This window comes from Thunnus maccoyii, chromosome 8 (assembly GCF_910596095.1).
Source record: "Thunnus maccoyii chromosome 8, fThuMac1.1, whole genome shotgun sequence".
NCBI lineage: Eukaryota > Metazoa > Chordata > Actinopteri > Scombriformes > Scombridae > Thunnus > Thunnus maccoyii.
In genome coordinates this window covers 21,945,875-21,965,102 of record NC_056540.1, presented here as the reverse complement: position 1 = coordinate 21,965,102, position 19,228 = coordinate 21,945,875, and the positions used below count along the sequence as shown (strand labels likewise).

At 41.6% G+C, this 19,228-nt stretch overlaps 1 protein-coding gene across 4 annotated transcripts in view; it reads right to left on the bottom strand.

Moving 5' to 3' along the window:
- The window catches only part of pcdh19 (protocadherin 19), a 54,280-nt gene extending 37,599 nt beyond the window's left edge, over positions 1-16,681 (bottom strand). The window contains exons 1-2 of one of the 4 annotated variants that reach the window (XM_042419812.1): positions 13,451-16,681; positions 10,536-10,881 (exon numbers count right to left, since the gene is read on the bottom strand). In XM_042419812.1, the coding sequence (XP_042275746.1) occupies positions 10,536-10,881; positions 13,451-15,597 (2,493 nt within the window). In that variant the 5' untranslated portion in view covers positions 15,598-16,681. The remainder of the gene's footprint in view (positions 1-10,535; positions 10,882-13,450) is intronic. The other 3 variants (XM_042419814.1, XM_042419813.1, XM_042419815.1) reach the window with 3 other exon arrangements.
- Between the last annotated feature and the right edge of the window lie 2,547 nt (positions 16,682-19,228).

Sequence of the window (19,228 nt, the reverse complement as noted above, 5' to 3'; positions counted from 1 at the left end):
CGAGCAAACATGGTAAAGCAGTAGCCAAACTCTATCTGCTCCTACCTAAACTGATTATTCTGCCCTTCGCTCCTCTTTCTCCTTCCGAGCTGACCTCCTGTGACTGAGCTCAAAATGTCTTCCATGCTGTGTACCTGACTCTCTCTGCCAACCAGCTTAGCCACAGACAAGCTTCTCAGCCAGGGCAAGGCTGCCCTGTCCCCATTGACACTGCTTCCCACAGCAAAACAAGGCCAAATCTGGGGCTTAGAGGCTAAAATAATCATTACTGGGTTGCGAACAAATGAAAAGTCAGAACACCACTCCCATGTCCGTTCTCCCCCACCACTCTTGGTATTTTGTCCGCTGTCCTATCATACAAAAACAAAACGAGGCCAGCCTCACATTAACATTTAGGATGGTAATATTTTGGCCAGAATGAAAAACATAGACTGCTGGGTACCACTGAGACTGGATTCTCCTTTTTTTTCTGGGTTAGACAATTTAAATACAAATATACACAACAACAAGGTAAATGAATAGTTTGACATTTGGGATACATGCTTCTTCACTTTCTTGCTGAGAGTTAGATGAAAATATTGATACCACTGTCATGTCTGTATGCAAAATATAAGGCTACAGCCAGCAGCCCATTAGCTTAGCTTAGCACAAAGACTGGAAACAGCTAGCCTGTCTCGGTCCAAAGGTAAATAAAACATACATTCCAGCATCGATAAGGCTCACTAATTATAACGTTATATTTTGTTTGATTAATCCGTACAAAAACCAAAGTGTAAAAAGAAAAAACTTTAAACAAATTTTCAACTGTTTGTTTTAGGGGAATATTCAACCATTTTAGGAAACTAACTGTTCCCTCTGCTTTCAGCTAGGCTAAACATATCGCAGAGCAATCTTCTCCTCAAATTCTAGTTGAGAATGCAAATAAGGTAATTTTCCAAAATATTTTCTCATTGTATTTTTAACACTAATAGCACTACACTAATATTCTTTTGATGATCCACGAAAAAGGTTCCAAAGAATGATTTTAACTAAAACTGTGTCTTCATGTCTCCATGTGTGCATGCATGTGCTTGCATGTACAGTATTATATATGGCAATACATTAGTAACAGTCCTTACAGCTTGCTTTGATGTTACAGTCCCTACACATACATAAGAGCACTCCAACTCAGCTCCACAGTGACCTTCCTGCTGTGCTCACCAAAGGAGCAGCCAACCCCTGTTATTAAAGATTATAAGTAATCTCCCTTTTAACAAGTATAGACATGCTACCTCCCCTACTCACTGGCTCCCCATAAGACTGAACTGGGAACAGCTCTCAAATAGTGCAGGAGAGTAATCTTGAACTAAGGAGGTTACTGGAGAAAGTACTGCACTTGGAACAGTCCTACAGAGGCCAAGTGCTTTTCATTCATTAACTTGGCCGCCTGTGCTGTGGTATGTCAAATGGTGGGCGTGAGGGGAAAGTCAAAACTGACGTCCCTTTGTGCTCCGCAGCCAGACACAGACTGAACCCTGAATATTGTTTTCTGATGCCGTAAGAGAGCACAAAGAGATGAGTGAAGTCGTTATCAATTCCCTTGCAAGGCAATCATAACTATTATCATTAGTAGTGTTTTTGTCCTCTGTGCACAGCCCAGAGTAGATATCTAATCTATTCCCTGGCACACATTCTTGTCTTCCCAACTTGAACTGGTATCACTCAAGTAAAGAAATGGTTTCCCACCCCCCTGGAAACTAGATATGGGTGTAAATAATATGCCTGGGCCCTTTCTGAAAAGCCCTAATCCCAGGAAAACAAACCCGAGCAAAACATGCCTACCTGAATTGCTTTCAGGAAACCTAGATAATCAAAATGCAAAACAGTCTTTGATAGAAAAATGAGCAGACTTCTAACAACAAATCCCCTACACCTAACATCAGCAAATTCTCCTCCTGAACTTTTATTTGTATGCTGTGTTTGGATTTTTAATGTAATCACACTGCATACGGCGCTCCATCAATGAGCTATTCTGATTTATGTCAGGCCGAATCAGACTGACTGCTTAGAGCTTTACAGACATCATGAATGAGAAAAGGAGCCACACACTGAACACATTAGGGGTCCCACCATCTCTTCAGACAGGGGGACAATGGGTAAGGGAGCAGAGATAAAGGAGGGGGATAACAGGGGTGAAGGAATGGTTGATGCATAGAAAAAAGGGGAGAATGGGAGAAAAGACACTGACCATACAGGGCAGAGGGAATGCGAGGGCTCTGAGAGGCCTATACTCGGTCATAGCCCATTAGGCTGGCTGGGTGAAAATGCTACAGCTCATTACATGCTCTGTCTCTGTTCTGTGGATGAACAATGCACAATTACGCTACCCTGCTGCTCTTCTAGCCGTACTACTGCATGCCTCTGAGGCGACCGATATTGCTGCTATAGTGGCTTGCCTGCCAACAGCCTCTGCGCTCATCAAACATCCCATACATGCACTCCCTAATGCAAATCCAGGTTTATGTCTAGAAACAAAAGCGCCGTATGAATTTGCTCAAATGAAAGGAGGGGAGAAACAGGAAAGGCTGCTCTACCACTGAAGCAAACAAAACAAAGGTATAATGCAGTATTTGTGTGTGTAATACAATGACGTTTGCTCCCTTTTGTCTGCTCTGCCTTCCTTAAATTCCTGTTCTCTGCTCTTTAAAAAAGTAGACATGTGGCACAGTCATAAGTCTTTTTTTTTCCCAGCTAAATTAAGTTTCACCCGATGTTACAATTACTGTGAAGCCAAGTGGAGCGCTTAACATATAGATCCAAATATAAGGACAATTAAAACAGTGAAGTGTAATCAGACGGCGCCAAAAGTACTGTGACATATCTGCAATGCAGCTAAGCTCAGGATTCATCTATCCACCAGCAAATTGGTTCACTTCAAGTCTCCCTCCTTTTCATTCTACAATTATGCATGCAGAAGCTGACATTTAATCTGATGGGGGAAATGCTAACTAACATCCTCCTGCTTCCTCTTTGTTTTAGGCAAAAAACAGGACACTTGGAAAGGTCATTCTTCCCTGGTGTCAGAGCTGGCTGCTTGGAAAAGTTTCTGTTCACAACGAGTATTGTTGTTTCACAGAATCCCTCCCCCATTTCCCTGTCATTCAAAAAAAAAAAGCATAGGATCAGCACTCAGGAGAAAGCCCTGGGAACTCTCTCAGCAATGTGGCAACAAGTCGGGTGACCCAAGGTTCAACAAAGACAGGGAAGTTAAAAATGTCTGATATCCATGAATTTTAATTAATAGCTTTCTTCTCTCCATATTTGGATAACATTAGCATGCAAATCATAATGGTCATTACTGGATTTTTGTAATTACTTTTTTCTCACTTGGTTTACTTGGTGAAAAATATTGTTGTTCCATAACAAATCAGAAAAGGTAAAAGAAAAAAAAAAAGACTGATTGTGTAATGTTCTTATCTGCAAGACCTGACAAATATATTGAAGAAGTGTCAATGTTTTCTTACAGTGAATGCTGATACACGTTGTAGAAATGCTTCTGTTTTAATATTCACTAAGCCAGAGGGGCAGGGATGGACACATTCCTCACTGGATATGACAGAGCAAATAGTATTGTGAGCTTCCACTGCAAATAGATTTCTCTCCTGGCCATAACAAGTCTTGGGGTTTGTGTTTTTTAATATGTAGGCTGACCTTTTCTATCCTATATTAATGTAACTACAGGCATTTTCGACCATGGGCAGCAAATTCTGCATTAATGAGAGATGAGGTTATTTTTTCTTCTTCTCCCGGAGCCTTCCCTTGACATACAGTAACTTTTCTTGAGACTTATTTGGTCTTATTAGACAACTTAAAAACAGTAACTTACTTTGCTCCTTACTAAAATTGTGTTTGTTTGAATTTGACAAACACATTTAGCAAAAAAAAAAAAAAAGTGTGAACAGCTGTAAACGGTTGTTTCAAATGCCTTACCATTATTTGCTTGATGGTAAATTTACACACATTAACTTGCTCTTGGTTAGGACTTGAGAGAGTCCAAGGATTTCCATGAAAGAAAACACAGTGCTGCATATTTGTGTCAGAGAGCTTAATTCAAGAAATAAAAAAACAATGCCACTGGAAACTCATTTAAATGGGTAATTACGTCCACGCAGCAATGCTTGCAGGGCTTAACAAGGTGCGTAATGATGTCCCCTTCCCAAGCGATAAACATCATCACTATGTCCATTTCCCTCACTCCATTTAGCCTTCTCCCATTTACGGGTGGACCTATCAACCTAAGGCCAATGCCATTATACCATTTTTGCATTTAGGTATGTGCCGAGTAAAAAATCTTTTAACATAAAGTGCTGAAAGACCACTATGTGACTATCTTTGACTTATCCACATAAAATCCCCTTCCTTTGATGTTTAATCTCAAATTCTTTCTGCATGATACAGCTTTAAATGCAAGTAAAATATATTCTCCTTTTCGGGTCTGTCGTCTTGAACCAAGTATAATTATCTCTGGCTGAATGATTAAGTAGATTGGTACCATAAGATTTTACTGTTGCAATCTGTGCTTAAAACTGCTTACAGATGCCATGTTGTAACATATTTCATTTGCTGACGTTCTCAGGTTTGCTCAACCATTTGACAATTTTAAGGAAATGGAGTCGGTGCAAAACTCAAAACTTATACTTGAATCACTGTCTTTTGGTAATACCACCATCCATGTTTGCAGGTACATTGAAATACTCATAATATTTGTTTTTTCAGAAAGAACAAAATATATTGTGCTAACATAGAAAAGTGACATTATTGCTTTCTGTGGAGGTTGATATGGTTTGTGCAATAAAATCCCTTCCTCATCTTAACACCACATTTTACAGAGAAAAATAACATGTTTCAGGCAGTAGCGATAGGTTGTGGAAAATCATTGGCATTCTATAAATAGACCTCTCTCCCCTCTTCTCTCCCTCTCTGTCTCTCCTTGTTTTTCCAGGCCCTGCCGTTTCTCTACAGTATTACTCCCTCTGTATGCTCCTTAGCAGTCACATGTGTTTAGGACACATACAGTGACATGTGAACGTCAGACATCGTCACTCATGTGTTTTGACTCTTAAGCTCTTTGGCTGGATGCTCTGATCCCAACAAGAGGGTGGCAACCCGGCGGGCTCGGACAGTTCTGACTGGCTGCCTGGGGTTGTTATGTCATTTCATTGTACCTCTGCAACATCGAGACTGACATGTAGTGATGGGGTGGTGCGGGTTAGGGTCAAGGCTATAAAAACCCAACCAAGTGTAAAACTAGCACTGTTTGTGCATGAAGTGAAAACCATCTTGTTGAGTAATGTCACTAAATCACCCTACAGCTCCACGAATTCTGAGTGTTAAACACGACAGGAGGGACCAAATGAGAGATGTTATAAGAGGGCACCGAGTACATCACTGTCACACTGTTAATTTATTTCTGACAGACAAGGCTTTATTTCACCTTATAAACACTGACACTTGAAGAGTGGAGCATTTCTGAAGTCTCTGCCTTACGAATAACCTCTCTAAATAATTAACAGGTTCATCTGCCACTCAATCAGTGCGCATCTGAAGCTTTTGGAGATGAAACGATTCGTTCTCAAAATCCTTTGAAAGGAGGAGACTTTAAAGAATGCAACATACACCTCCCCCACTCTTCCGACGCATCAAAATATAAATAAATAAAACACTGACTTTTAAGTTCAAACAGTCATGTATCCCTTCCCTTATTGCACAATATCTGTGTAGCTGTTGTGCCTTTCCCATCATGATTAATCTTTTCTACGTTTTTGACACAGAGCTGAAGTTTCTGTATCATCGGAGCATAAAGCTTATTATCAAGACATTGGCTATATGCCCCTTAACGTCTTTTACTGTATAGTTAAGACAGAATGATTAAACTGGTTATTCAATCATTACAATTAGCCTATATTTAATATAGAGACAATTGGTATCTAGCCATAAAGTGTGATTATGGCTCTTATACTCTGGGAGTAAATAGGGATTGGTTTGAACTGCTACTCTTCCTCCCAAAAAGTGTAATTTGATTTCTCCCATTTATGTCATTTTAATGCTCACCATGTTTTAAATGTGTAGACTCTGACGGAGGACATTTTTCAATTAGTTTTTGCTGAAATTCTCATTCACTACTATTCACTTTCAAATGGCATTGAAAACTGTGAATAGAAAGCCAATAGTCATACACTGCAAAAATTAATATCAGGCAATGAACTTTTACATTTTAAAATAAGTCTCGGCCAAGTGTTTCCAATTGTATTCATGTGTGCATTCAGCGATGACGTGAGAGCTGAGACGAGACAAGAGTTTTATTTCCACGCTCTGCTTCTTTGCTTTCCATGTTGTCTTTTCCCAATTTTCCTTTCAACCAACAGATGATGATCTCCATGGTTACTTTCTGTCAATCACAGCCTTTTCAGATCAACTAACACACCAAAGATAAATGCTCCTACCAGCTATTGTCTGTGAATATAAATGGAAAGAGAAGCTTTGTTTTACACATTTGTAAAAGATCTGCATTATGCTCTTGACCTTCAAATCATTTTTACAATTAATTAACAATTAATTTAATTTGAAAAGGTGCTAAGATGATGGAAAATACTGAAAAGCCTACATTGAGGAAAAAAATCTGATGTAAATTTCCAAATAACACTAGAACTGTCCTATAAAATCTAACACTCAAATGAAAGAAACTCTTTTATTTAGGAAATATGATTAGCCTTTATAGCTAACCAAATCTTAAACACCAGGAAATGATGACAATATCAAAACAACATTAAGAGAGTACTTTCAATGCAAAATCACGTTTGATTATCGAAAATGTTGGGTTATGCCTCTCATTTCTCCTTCTCTGAGATTTCTGAGTCGGTCATAATGATGTAAATGATAATGTCACAGTCCATATTTCAAATAAATGTGACACTCCAAAGGAAATATTGTGTGTGCGTGTGTATTCATGAGTACGTGTGTGGGGGGAGATTGGCAGTTTCAACACGTGTAGCATGCGCTGACAGCATAACATCTACTTTGCATGCTCAATATGACACGTTTGAATGCTCCCATGCATATTGTCCTGATGTGAAGTGATAGCGAGGGATGTGCAGCCTCGCTGGAACCACTCCCTGTTGTCTCTCCTACATCAATATCAAAACGTCTTCCTTACTAACAGGGAAAAACAGAACGACTGGTGCACTGAGATACCTTGTCAGTTGTTTTGTTTCAATTTTCATTTTCTCATTTAAGGTCCTTTGATTGACTGTGAGAGCTGAGTAAACAAACACAAAACGTACATCCATTTCTCATTTGTCAGGATCTAAACCTGAACATGGTGGCATACATCACAATACAATATCGATGAAACCTGTGTAGCTACAGTATCTTTAAGGAAACGGTGCAGAGAGCATCTGGAGGATGATTGCATTGATTATCAATTAACTAAACTTGTGAAGCGCGCTCACCACCGCATACTGAACATTTTACACCGTGGAGTGCCAAGACCAACCTCTTCTTTCTATCTAATTTATCACCTTTTTCTGATTCATTTATCACCTGTGTAAAAGCAAAACCTGCAATCTCTTACCCGAATAAGGCTAATCGATAAAGTAAGATAACTTATTTTTCCTGCTATGCTCATTATCTGGAATCACAGGTGTGAGAAGCCTTAGTACACATTACAAATTCAAAAACACATTCTAGCCAAAGGCCATTCCTTTACTGTATAATTGTCTCCCCCACCAAGTGATTCACTATAATTAAGCCATGGAAGACAGCTCTATTCTCCTGTGAGCGTTCATATTAGTGCTACCACAGGCAGGTCTAACAAACATCTCACAGCTGATGCTTTTCAAAACAATGGACAGGGATGTTCAGGGACGTACATACTGGTACATATTCTCACAAGGGAGAATACAATATACACAATGCAATTGCAGGTATGAGGCCTTTGGGGAGACCTGTCACTGTTATCTTGGCCAAGTCTGATCTGTTTGTGTGTCTGTGTATTTGTGTGTGTGTGTGTGTGCGTGTGCCAGCATGCGTTGTGTGGAGCAGGAAAAGCTCTACTCCAGCTGCTCTGACATAAGCTGGATGCTCACTGCCCCACATACAATAACAATGGAGAAGAACCTTGCATCGATCAAACACATTAATTACAAATAGACACGAGCCCATCACATTCTGATGGATGTGATAATTTTAAACTACATGTTTGGAAAATAAACAAACACAGAGACATCATTGTGCCCTGATGAGGTTGTCCTCAGGATGAAAACATTTTTTTTGGGGACAAAGCAGCTTTAGTAATCACAACAGTGCCACCACTCGTGTGTCCTAGCCAGTCAAATGGATATGGATTGAGGACTTGTGGAGTCAAGTAGTTTCAAGCCTGAGCTTGCTCATTGTAGCAAAGCAATTATCAGTCATTTCACTGCTGTTTGTGTGCGCTATAAATGGCATTGTAATTAGACTGAAAACATTTTTTATTTAAGAGCAACATTTGTACATACTGTAGGGCGTCTGTATTTTGCAAATGTCACAATGGGGAGGAAAGAAAACAATGACAACTGTTGTGGCGCTGGGGTAAGGCATGCTCTCGCTACCACTATTTCTCACTTAGTTTCTCATACACACACACTCTTTTCTCAGTCCAGGGAAAATATGCAAAGGCTGGGTCAAAGGGATGTTTGTCAACATCATGTGCAAGGCGGAGAGCGATGGAAGCTGCATGCTAAACAGGCCCAGCCTCTATCAAGCCAATCAACTGCCTCTAAGAAGATGAGAAAACGTGGATCAGGGCTCAGACACCTGGCACTAAGACTCATTCACCCGTGCTCACTTCTTCCCTCCTTATCTCTCTATCTGCCCTCACACAGCTCTATCAAGACAACGCCACGCTTTGCATATGGAATCATCAAAATCAATCTCCAACCCTATTTGTCTCCCTCTCCACTTTTTCATTAGCTGAAACAAATAAAGGCTCTCCTAATCCTGCGGCAAATGTGCTTTTATTGGATGGTTAAGCCACAGAGACCGGATGCTGCTGGAGCTTTTGCATTTTTCGGCTGACTTCTACGTGTGTCCAAGCCCACGTTTTTTGGCGAAGGAAAAGGTGACGGCCTGCGTATCACTACCTACCAGCAAATCACAATCACAGCATACGGGTCACTGCATGTACCTGCTGAATTCCACACATCTGCCCCTACTGACCGGATAACACCAAAGGACAACCCCCCCCCTACAACATGTCTCATGCTCTCTACCTGTGTTATTCACACACACGCTCACTCTGAAACGGCCCAGACAGGCCTAGTAAATCAGCATGCCTGTAAGTAGGTCTCATTGACCTCTCAGGATCCATCGGTGCCTGGATCTCTCTGGATCATCCAGTCAATACATCAATATCCATCTTGTGTTTCTTGTTTTAAGACCCCCAATCCCAACCCCTCATCCCACCTTCTTCTCACTGAATGTCAAACGGAGATTGGAGTCATCAATTACAACTGTCTGCATTTGTGTGTGTGTGTGTGTGCGTATGTGAAGCTGGAGCTTATTTGCTGCTGTCTATAGGATGATACGCATTCTTACACAAACACAAACGCTGATGCACATTTTCTCTCTCTTGCACACACAAACATAAATGTCCCTTTCCCCCCATGGGATCAAGGAGAGGTGCGTTATGAAGAGAAAGAGGGAGGTTGCCCAAGGAATCCAATAGACCAGTTCATACATACAAAAATCTATAAACTAAAGATCAGCTGGTCGGCATACACTCTGTCAACTTGAATAGTCTTTCTAGTCAACCTTCACTGCTCTGCTGGAGCCATGCATGGTATGTCAGGGTAATTCAGTGGCTGGCTGTGCAGAGTGGCCATGCTGTAACACTGCAGCCAAATGGACGACACACAGATAAAGCATTTAAGCAATGATTATTCTTTCTGCTAGCACCTGAAAAATGTGTGGTGGAGCTGATTAGCTGGGTCAATATATCTGGCAGGTGCTCAGACTCCTGTTCTTTTTGCAATAGCTCAGCACACACAAATTAAAAAAAAAAAAAACAAGTTGAGTAAGAGAGGCCAAATAATCCACTTTGTCAGGCTTCCAAATTCTGCTTGGCAAAGCGCTCTCAGTCACAGGTCGGCTTCAGTGTCTCTTGAAATGCCTTGAAGGATTCCACTCATATTGACTGACATAACGTCACACAGGCCATTTCAAATAGCTTAATGAGAGACAGACATTTCATTGACACCGTAATCTTTGTTATGATGGAATGCTAAATATCGCTGGACCTTGAGATGTGTTAAAATGTGGTAAACAATGTAAACATTTCACTCTTAATATTTACCACGATCAAGGAGACTTATTAATAACATTAATAATGAAGGAAATCAAACCAAGCTGACTGTTTCTTCTCTGGTACTGAAACCTTTCCCACCTTTTTTCTTCAACCCCTCTTGCCCAAAGCAGCCCAGCCAAGGATTTAGGACAGATCACAGTGGATTGTATCTCACCTCTGGCAGTGGCATGCCGTTGATGATGAGGTCTGGCTGCTGGTGCCCCTGCCCGGTGAACGGGTGCTGATAGCCATGGTTGGGAGCTGCATTGCGTGAGTTCTGGTTCTCCACGTTGAGGAAGGTGCTCTCGGAGCGCCTGCAGCCCAGCGGCAGGCTCTGCTGGTGGTAGTCGAAGTAGTTGAGCGAGGAGGTGAGAGATGAGCAACTCACCACATTCATCTTGTCTGTCTCCTCGACGTCACGTGGCACCAGGCGGATGTCGTTCTTGCTCAGCTTCTTCTTCTTGCTGGACTTCTTCTGGTTGCCATATGAGTACTCCGCCACCCTGCGCAAGTAGAAGAAACTGAACAGACTCAATAAAGCAGTGTTCTGTCTTCCCCTCCCCTGTCCACACGGTCAAAAAGCTCTCCCGCCATGCCAGCTAGGGCGCTGTTCGACCATGGGTGCCAGACAAAGTCTCATTGCCCGTGTCCAGGGGTGGATCAGCACACTTAAGTGACTTTCCACTCCTGGCTTGCAATGGAGCTGTCATCCCTTGTTTGTTTGCATTTGCATGCTCAACAATCGACATGTCACAAACAGGCAGACACAATGCAAACATGCCAAAACCACAGAAGCAAAGCAAAAGAACACACTGGTACTCAGCAGCACTACCGGTATATGCAGACATATTCAAAGCACACAACCCACACTAATTCCATTTTTTCTTTCATTATCAAGAGAGCCCACTAGCAATACGGAGTGCAGGAGAACTGCAGATTCAAATTCATTTAGCTGCTCTCAGTGGCTGCTGCGAACTTGAACCATGGATTTTGACTTTAATAAGAGCAAATGAGCAACACAGCTATGTTTTATCAAAGGATCCTCAGACTGGGGGAAATATCCATCCTTCGCACAGCCTTGCAGTTTTCCACAGGAGAACAGATGCTACGTACTCTATAGTGATGACTACAAACTTTGCTAGACATATTCCATATAATTTGTGATGTTTTTTACCATCTGCATTACTTCAAATTCTGAAAGAGGCCATTTTTAACCTCACAGCATGGAGCATATGGTTTATTTCCTGTTAAAGCGTACGACAAAACTATAGTTACACATGAAATTGCAATATCTGGAATGTGTCTGTTCCTGTCTCTTGTCTTGTCTGGAACGTCTCTGCTATACCAGCCCTCACTGGCCTCTGCTCCTAACTAAAATTCAGCTCTAATCCTCTGTCGCTTCTAAAATCACACAGGCTAAGAAGCACCATTGTAGTTTGTCTTTTTCATTTTTCTTTTAGATTGCATCTTGAAAACAGCTCCCGCCCCCATTCTGCTCCCCCTTGATTCAGAGGAAAGAAAATGGGCAGCTGCAAGGGTAGAAAATACTTCATCTCTTTTTCATTTATCATTTTAACATGTCTCTCTACTCTGTGCCCAAATTGAAATCTGGGAGGGGAAATCTTTAGAGTCAGACAAACTGACAGAAGACAAGCAATAAATTGGAGATAACTGCTCCTCATCTTCGAGGTGGTGACTGAGAAGCAGAGCACATCAGTGCTGATTAAAGCACCCAGCAGGGAGAGTGGCTCACACTAGGAGAGTAAAGTACTGAGAGCAGTTTTGAATTTTGAATTTGTTGTTGTCTATCATTGTTTCATGTTTGAACAAAATGTATAACTTACATTAAAAATATGACATTGTGTGAAGTAGCTGTTTTGATGTAGATGGTATCCCCCTACATTGAATCAGGCTTGAATTAAAACAAATGTATAGCCGTTTAACTGTTCATACGCTGAAAAGAGATGAAAGTTCTTCTTGTTAATCTAGAGTTGAGGCCTCGATTTAAACTGATGTAGATTTGTGGAAGAATCCTCCTCAGAGCTACTAGAAAAGAGAACAGGAATTAATTTCAATATCCAAGCTCTACAATTTGCTAAATATTGAAAAACACTTAAAAGTTGTGATCATTTCAACCAAACACTACACAAGAATTAAAACAAAATCTGAATTTCTGATCTATATTGAGAAAAAAAATCAGACCAATATTGTCCGTTTTAGAATATTTTTCATGACTACATGCTTGAAAAATTGCCCAACTTAACTTCAAATCAACAAAATTATGTTTGGAGCAAAATATGATTATAGCTTCAGGTTAAAGTCTCAAATCCAATCTATATGTAAATTTATAGTGGTAATATGGCACAGGGAAATCAAAGCCAGAGCTGATGTTCAGATTGATGAACAAAACAGAATGTTAAATGCAAGATCCCTAAAAATTAATAATCTGCTACTTTCCAAGAAACTGGTTAATGATGTTACTTACATGTTTTTATATCATCTAAACTACATTTTACATGTATTTATTTTATTTTATTTTTTTATTTAATCTGATCGTTTTGTAGTTGCTCCTAGTATTTCTTGGTGTAGAATAAAAGAGAGGTACATCTGCATGACTGTCCATAATCACACAAGATTAAAGTTGATAACAGCCAATCAGCCATGGTGGACGTTAAATAATAAATGTCTGGTACTACTATTGAACCAGTGGGACGTTAATTGTCCGGCAACACGCCCGCAAATTGAACATGACAGTTGAACCGTCATATTTATGAGTCAATTGGTTACAATGGGAGGATTAAACCAATCAATCACGTTTCCGTACCACGGAACAGTGGGCCTCAGCAGAACGAGTCTGATTTAAAGCAGTCAGGTTTATCGTCTATCTCAGTTTCAGCTGTGGAAACATCTGCAGTCCTCACAATCGGGCCTCTACTACATGCTGCACGACAAAAGCAATGCACTGACACGGACGCACGGACGCACGCAGGCACGCACGCACGCACGCACACACACACACACACACACACACACACACACACACACACACACACACACACACACACACACACACACAGATTTAGTCAGTACCTGCAGTTGTACGTCCGGATCTCCTTGTTGTCCCTCTTGCATTTGACCGCCACAAAAATCATGGTGACAAACAGGATAGCTGCGATAGAGCCCAGGGCAATGATGAAGATGAGGGAGAGGTTGACAGGTCCAATAGACTCCTGAGCGTTCAGGTCTGGTGAGAGGTACACCACAATGTAGGCCGAGGCGGACAGGGAGGGCTTGCCGTGGTCTCTCGCCACCACTGTGATCTCATAAGTGGATTTGGCGTTTTCTCCAAACATCCTGGTGGAGCGCACCTCACCGTTCACCTGGTCGATTTCAAAGAAAGGCCTGTCCCCCTCTGAGATGGTGTAAGTCAGCCGACCGTTCTCCCCCTCGTCATAGTCGTCTGCTTTCACCTGGGTTACCATGTAACCCAACCCAGCATTTCTTGGGATGGAAACCTCCGCGGTGCCATTAACAAGGGGAGGGTTTGTCATAACAGGTGTGTTGTCGTTGACATCCAACACCACAATACGCACGGTCGCGTTACTTGATAAAGAGGGATTGCCATTGTCTCTGGCCAACACTTTGAAATCAAAAGTCCTGGTGTATTCATGGTCAAATGATCTCATGGAGTAAATGCGGCCTGATGGGTTTATGCTGACATATGTATTTACATCCATGTGCTTAATCTCACCGGGGACTATGGAGTATGAAACGGTGCCATTCATCCCCAGGTCTGGGTCTTCTGCTGAGACTGCGAGCAGACATGAGCCCGGGAGGTTGTTTTCCATCACCATTTCTTGATAGTGTGGCTTGAGGAAGTGGGGAGGGTTGTCATTTTCATCTGTGACTTTGACTACCAAAGATTTTGTGGCGCGTAAAGGAGGGATGCCACTGTCCTCCGCTTGGATGGTCAGGTTATATGTGTCCTTTTGCTCTCTGTCCAGCCTGCCATCAACAAGTATAGTGGAGAAGCTCTCATATTCTTGAAGTCTGAACGGTACGTTGCCCTGGAGCCTACACTGCACTTTGCCGTTTGCCCCAGAATCCTTATCAGACACCCTCACTAATGCAATGACATATCCACGCTGCGCGTTTTCACTAACTTCGACCATCTCTGTGTTCAGTGAGAGTAAACTGATGACAGGTGGGTTATCGTTCGTATCCATCACATTCACTGTGACTTTGCAATGAGCTGGGATAGAGTTGGGACCTAGATCTTTGGCCTGGACGTCGATCTCATATATTTGCGTTGTTTCATAATCCAAAACACCGTTGACAGTGATGATCCCGGTTTTGGGGTCAATTTTGAAAGCATCCCTCGTTTTCTCGGTGACGTAACTGTTGAACGAGTACACAACCTCTCCATTAGTGCCCTCGTCAGGATCCGTTGCATTCAAGTCAATGACTAATGTATTGATAGGGGAATTCTCCATCACATTAACTGTATACACGGGCTCGTCAAAAACAGGGTTGTTGTCATTAGAATCAATTACCTTGATATTTAACTGGACCGCGCCTATCTTTGGAGGGTCTCCTCCATCTTCTGCGCTGATTTCATATGTATAATGGGACTGGGTCTCTCTGTCTAACGATTTTTGCACAACAAGCTCAGCAATTTTGGACCCATCTCCTCTGGTCTTTATCTCTAGTCCGAACAGCTCATTTGGGGTGATGGAATATGATTGCACTCCAAAGATCCCCGAGTCCGGATCGCTTGCCCCCTCTAGGGGAAACCTGGTACCAGGGGAGGCATTCTCTGAAATTTCAATGTCAATATGGCTCGTTGGGAATCTGGGTGCGTTGTCGTTCAAATCCTCAATTTCAACTTTGATGACACAGATCTCCATAGAGTTTGACATCACTTCTAGGGAAATAATGCACTTTGGGTTCTGTCGACAAACTACATCCCGATCTATTTTCATTTGGGTTGTAAGGATTCCGGCTGGACTGAGTTCAACCCATCGTGGTTCAGAATTGGAAATAACCCGTAAGTAAGGGGGCTGCGGTGCGATCTGAAATCCTTGCTTTAGTGCGTCCTTTGTCACGTTTCCAATCACTGACCCGGGCTTCATCTCCTCGTTTATTCCATATTTAAGGTTGATAACAGCCTCAGCCCCGACACAGAATAAGAGGAACACAGCAATTAATTGTATTAATTCCATCTGCTTGGTTTGCATTGTACCTGTTGAGTTTTTCTCTGCCTAATAAAGACCTTGATAATTACGCACAATAATGCATGTCATAGAAAACAGGAAAAATGTTCCAAATGAATCATTTCATTAAAATGTCCAGTAAAGTGTTTGGATGACGAATAGCTCGTGTGTATGCAAATTATATCATGGTGTGAAAGCTATAATTCTAACAAGTGCCTTAGCCTATTTTACTCTTCTCAGGCAGAGCACATCCTCCGGTCTACTGCGGCGCACGAAACATTGGGGACGACAGATTTGTGAAAACATGCTGAATCTTCTCACAACCGTGATTTAGCCGTGTAAATCCGTGCAGCTCTCATCAAGCGGCAAACTGGTCTTACACATGGCTCATAAGAGAAACTGTCCATTTTGAAGTGAGCTCAAAGGAGGAAAAAATGCTCTGACTGCATAGACACAAAATGACAATTCCCGCGAGCAAGTCCACAAAAAATGTATATTTTCCGTGCAGATGAAGTAATGGGGTTCAAAAGTCCGTTTTAAATTCTCCGCCTTGATGCCAGCAAATATTTAAGTCGCATTTTGGATAAATATCTTTCTTTGTGTAATATATTACAAGTAGTGATAAAATTTCCTCCTCGGTCGACAGCTTTACGCTTTCAAACTGCACATCTGATGAAAAAAGCTAAAAGGATCTGCAGTCATAAAATTATTCAACAGCTTAAGTCCGGATATCTTTGCCTAAAGAACAGGGGTGCAATTGCAGGAATGTCTCATCACATCACTGAAGTCCCGATTACCTCTTTATTTCCAGCAGATTTAGTCTTACATCCCCTCCGCAAGTCTTGAAGCTTTTACTTACTAATTAATTTCCCCTTATCTCACTTGGAAAAGGCAGCAAATATCCCGACAATTAGTCCATGCAACACAAAAAAATCCGTTGAAAATGTAGAGCCAGTGGGAGGAAACGATGCAAGAGCCTACTGTATATACAAAACGTATTTGATGTTGGGCTGCAGCAAACTAGAAGCACAGTAGCCTATATCCAGCCTGGTTGAGGCAGAAAAAAGAAATCACCACTCGTTGCCAGTTGACTCCAAGCGCTCCTCTCGCTTCACTGGTGCACACTGGCGGACGCGCAGCTCCGAGCCGAGCGCTCAGTCTCAGGACCCGCAATCCCCTCAGCCAATCAGGGGTTACACAGGAGGGCTGGGAGCTGCTGGTGGGTGGGGCAAAGTACAGCAATGAAACACGGCCAACTACCTGTCCTCTTGCAGATGGGCGACTCAACGGGCAATTACAGCGTACAAGTTGAAACATGGAGCTGTGTATTAGATGATCGTTAGAGCAGCGGTTCCAAAAGTGGGGTCTGGGGACCCATGGGGGTCTGTGAGAGGGGTCCCATGGGTCCCACAGAGAAAAAAGAGAGTAGTAGACTAATTTCCCCCAGCAGATCAAGAGAAATGATGCTACGGGTAACTTTTCACGGATTTGTCCTTGTTTTCTCTTCAGCTACAGTAGCCAATTATATGTAACAAGTCATATTTTACAGTTAAGGTCCTCTCTTTAGCGGGATCATGACGACAAAATCTCTCTGAGGTTTTGTCAGTGGACTGTTTGAGCCTCAGTATCATGTCAAAGTTTGGTAACCTTTGTGCCAGAGCAGATACCATCCCTGTAGAAGAATTAATAGCATTTCCAGTTAAAGTCTACTGTATATGAAAGACAAGTCTGTTGATCTATAGAGCCGTTACAACTGTACGCATTATGTCACATCACTGATAGTCTAACGTGGCTCTCCTGCGTCTACTGTGCACTGTATACTTGAGCAACAGCAGGGGCTAGATTCATAAACGATGCGTACACACAACAACCATACATACACCACAAGCTGGTATTTATAAACACAGAATGAGTGGTGAGAATCTGCTCACCTCACACATCTTCAGACCAGGCATACACATGTTTTTCTAAAGCGATCTGAGGTTGAAGCGATGAGATGGAGATGAAATATAAGGTGAGGAATCTTTTAGTAAAATATTGTTTGTTTGTTTGTTTGTTTGTTTGTTTTGATAACCAGCTGCACTGCTTGTGTGATTGTTTGCATTTACACAGCGATTACATAGTCATGTACAACCATAATGATGATTAATCATTTTTGTGTGATTCATTTTTATCATTCTTTTAATTAACATGGAAGTCAAAAAATATTTTGCTGTTAATATTCTTTTTATTTCATCATTAGTTCTGTCACACTATGTAAAGTCCGTTTAGATATGAGAGCCACAAACTAATCATTGATTACATTTCTGAGATATCACTGCCGACGATGGTTTACGGGTCCATGTAATGATTTAATGATAGGGACGATATAAAGAGCCGCACAGCCGTGCGTAATGGTCGCGCGCAATGACAGCTGTTCTCGTCGGTGCAACACAATCTGTGAAACTGCACTTCTGCTTTCCCGTTTGTTTCATTGACAGGTGTACAGACTGGTGGAGCAGGCTGCGAATTGATATGAAAACAGCTGGTTCAGGGCGTGTCTTCATCCATATAAGGCTAATTGTGGGAGTGGGAATGAAGCTTGTGCACGTGCACCCAGCTCCACAATGACTGAGATTTATAAAACAGAACCATGCGTAGCACGGCTTTATAAATTTGATGAAAAGAACGCGTATGCATATTTCTGGCTTTGTGCGTACACACAGTTTTAGTCATTAATCTGCACAGAGTTTTATGCATGTGGCCTCAGGCAGCATGGTGAGGCAATTCCCCATAATGAACAAACATTAGATTATGGTTTCCATGTTGCAACATGCTGGGAGGAAATCTTGCCATAGGCTAAATCAATACTTAATAACTCACGTTTTTTTATTTTATTTATTTTCATGGATGTCAAGAAAATACAAATCCAAAAGGTTTCCGAGTAAATAACCCCCTTGAGCCCACCATCAATTACACAAAACACACACATTGAGTTAAATACTTTATGTCATAGCCTATTCTTTAAAATGTCAAGAGCACGTGTTGGTCAGTAATTGATTTCAGTTTATTTAAGGTCACAGCCAATAGTCAAAGATTGTTTCGTGGCTGGTTACTATAAATGGCATCTAATGATTTGAATTTTAAGTATTTTTGGATGAACACGTCACCAATAGACGTCAGCCTATGATGGGTTGTGTTTACATATAGAGAAAATAGTTTTTAGCATCAAGAAAATATTTAAATTCTCTTCACTGTTATTAAGTAACGTGTTTTTCAGTTACAAAGTCCACATTTGTAAAGGTTAATATTATCTGTCGCTAATCATCATAAGGAACACCAAATCAATGATTGGCTATTATTCAGTGCGTCCCTTCCCTGTTCTCTCCATATAACTCAGACAGACATCATATTTAGGCTCCTTATGATGCGAACAAGTCACTCCTGTCCTGTCATATGTCAGCCAACTAAAGTAATAAAACTACTCTAACAATGAAAAGTGTAAATATCAACTTCCACTGGCGGCTCCTGCACATATTGCTCACTCTCATCAACCCCCCCGAAATCTCACTCTTCTCATTCAATCTCTGTCTCTGACTCTCTCTCTCTCTCTCTTTCTCTCTCTCACTCACTCACACGCACGCACGCACACACACACACCTCCTCCTCCTCATGC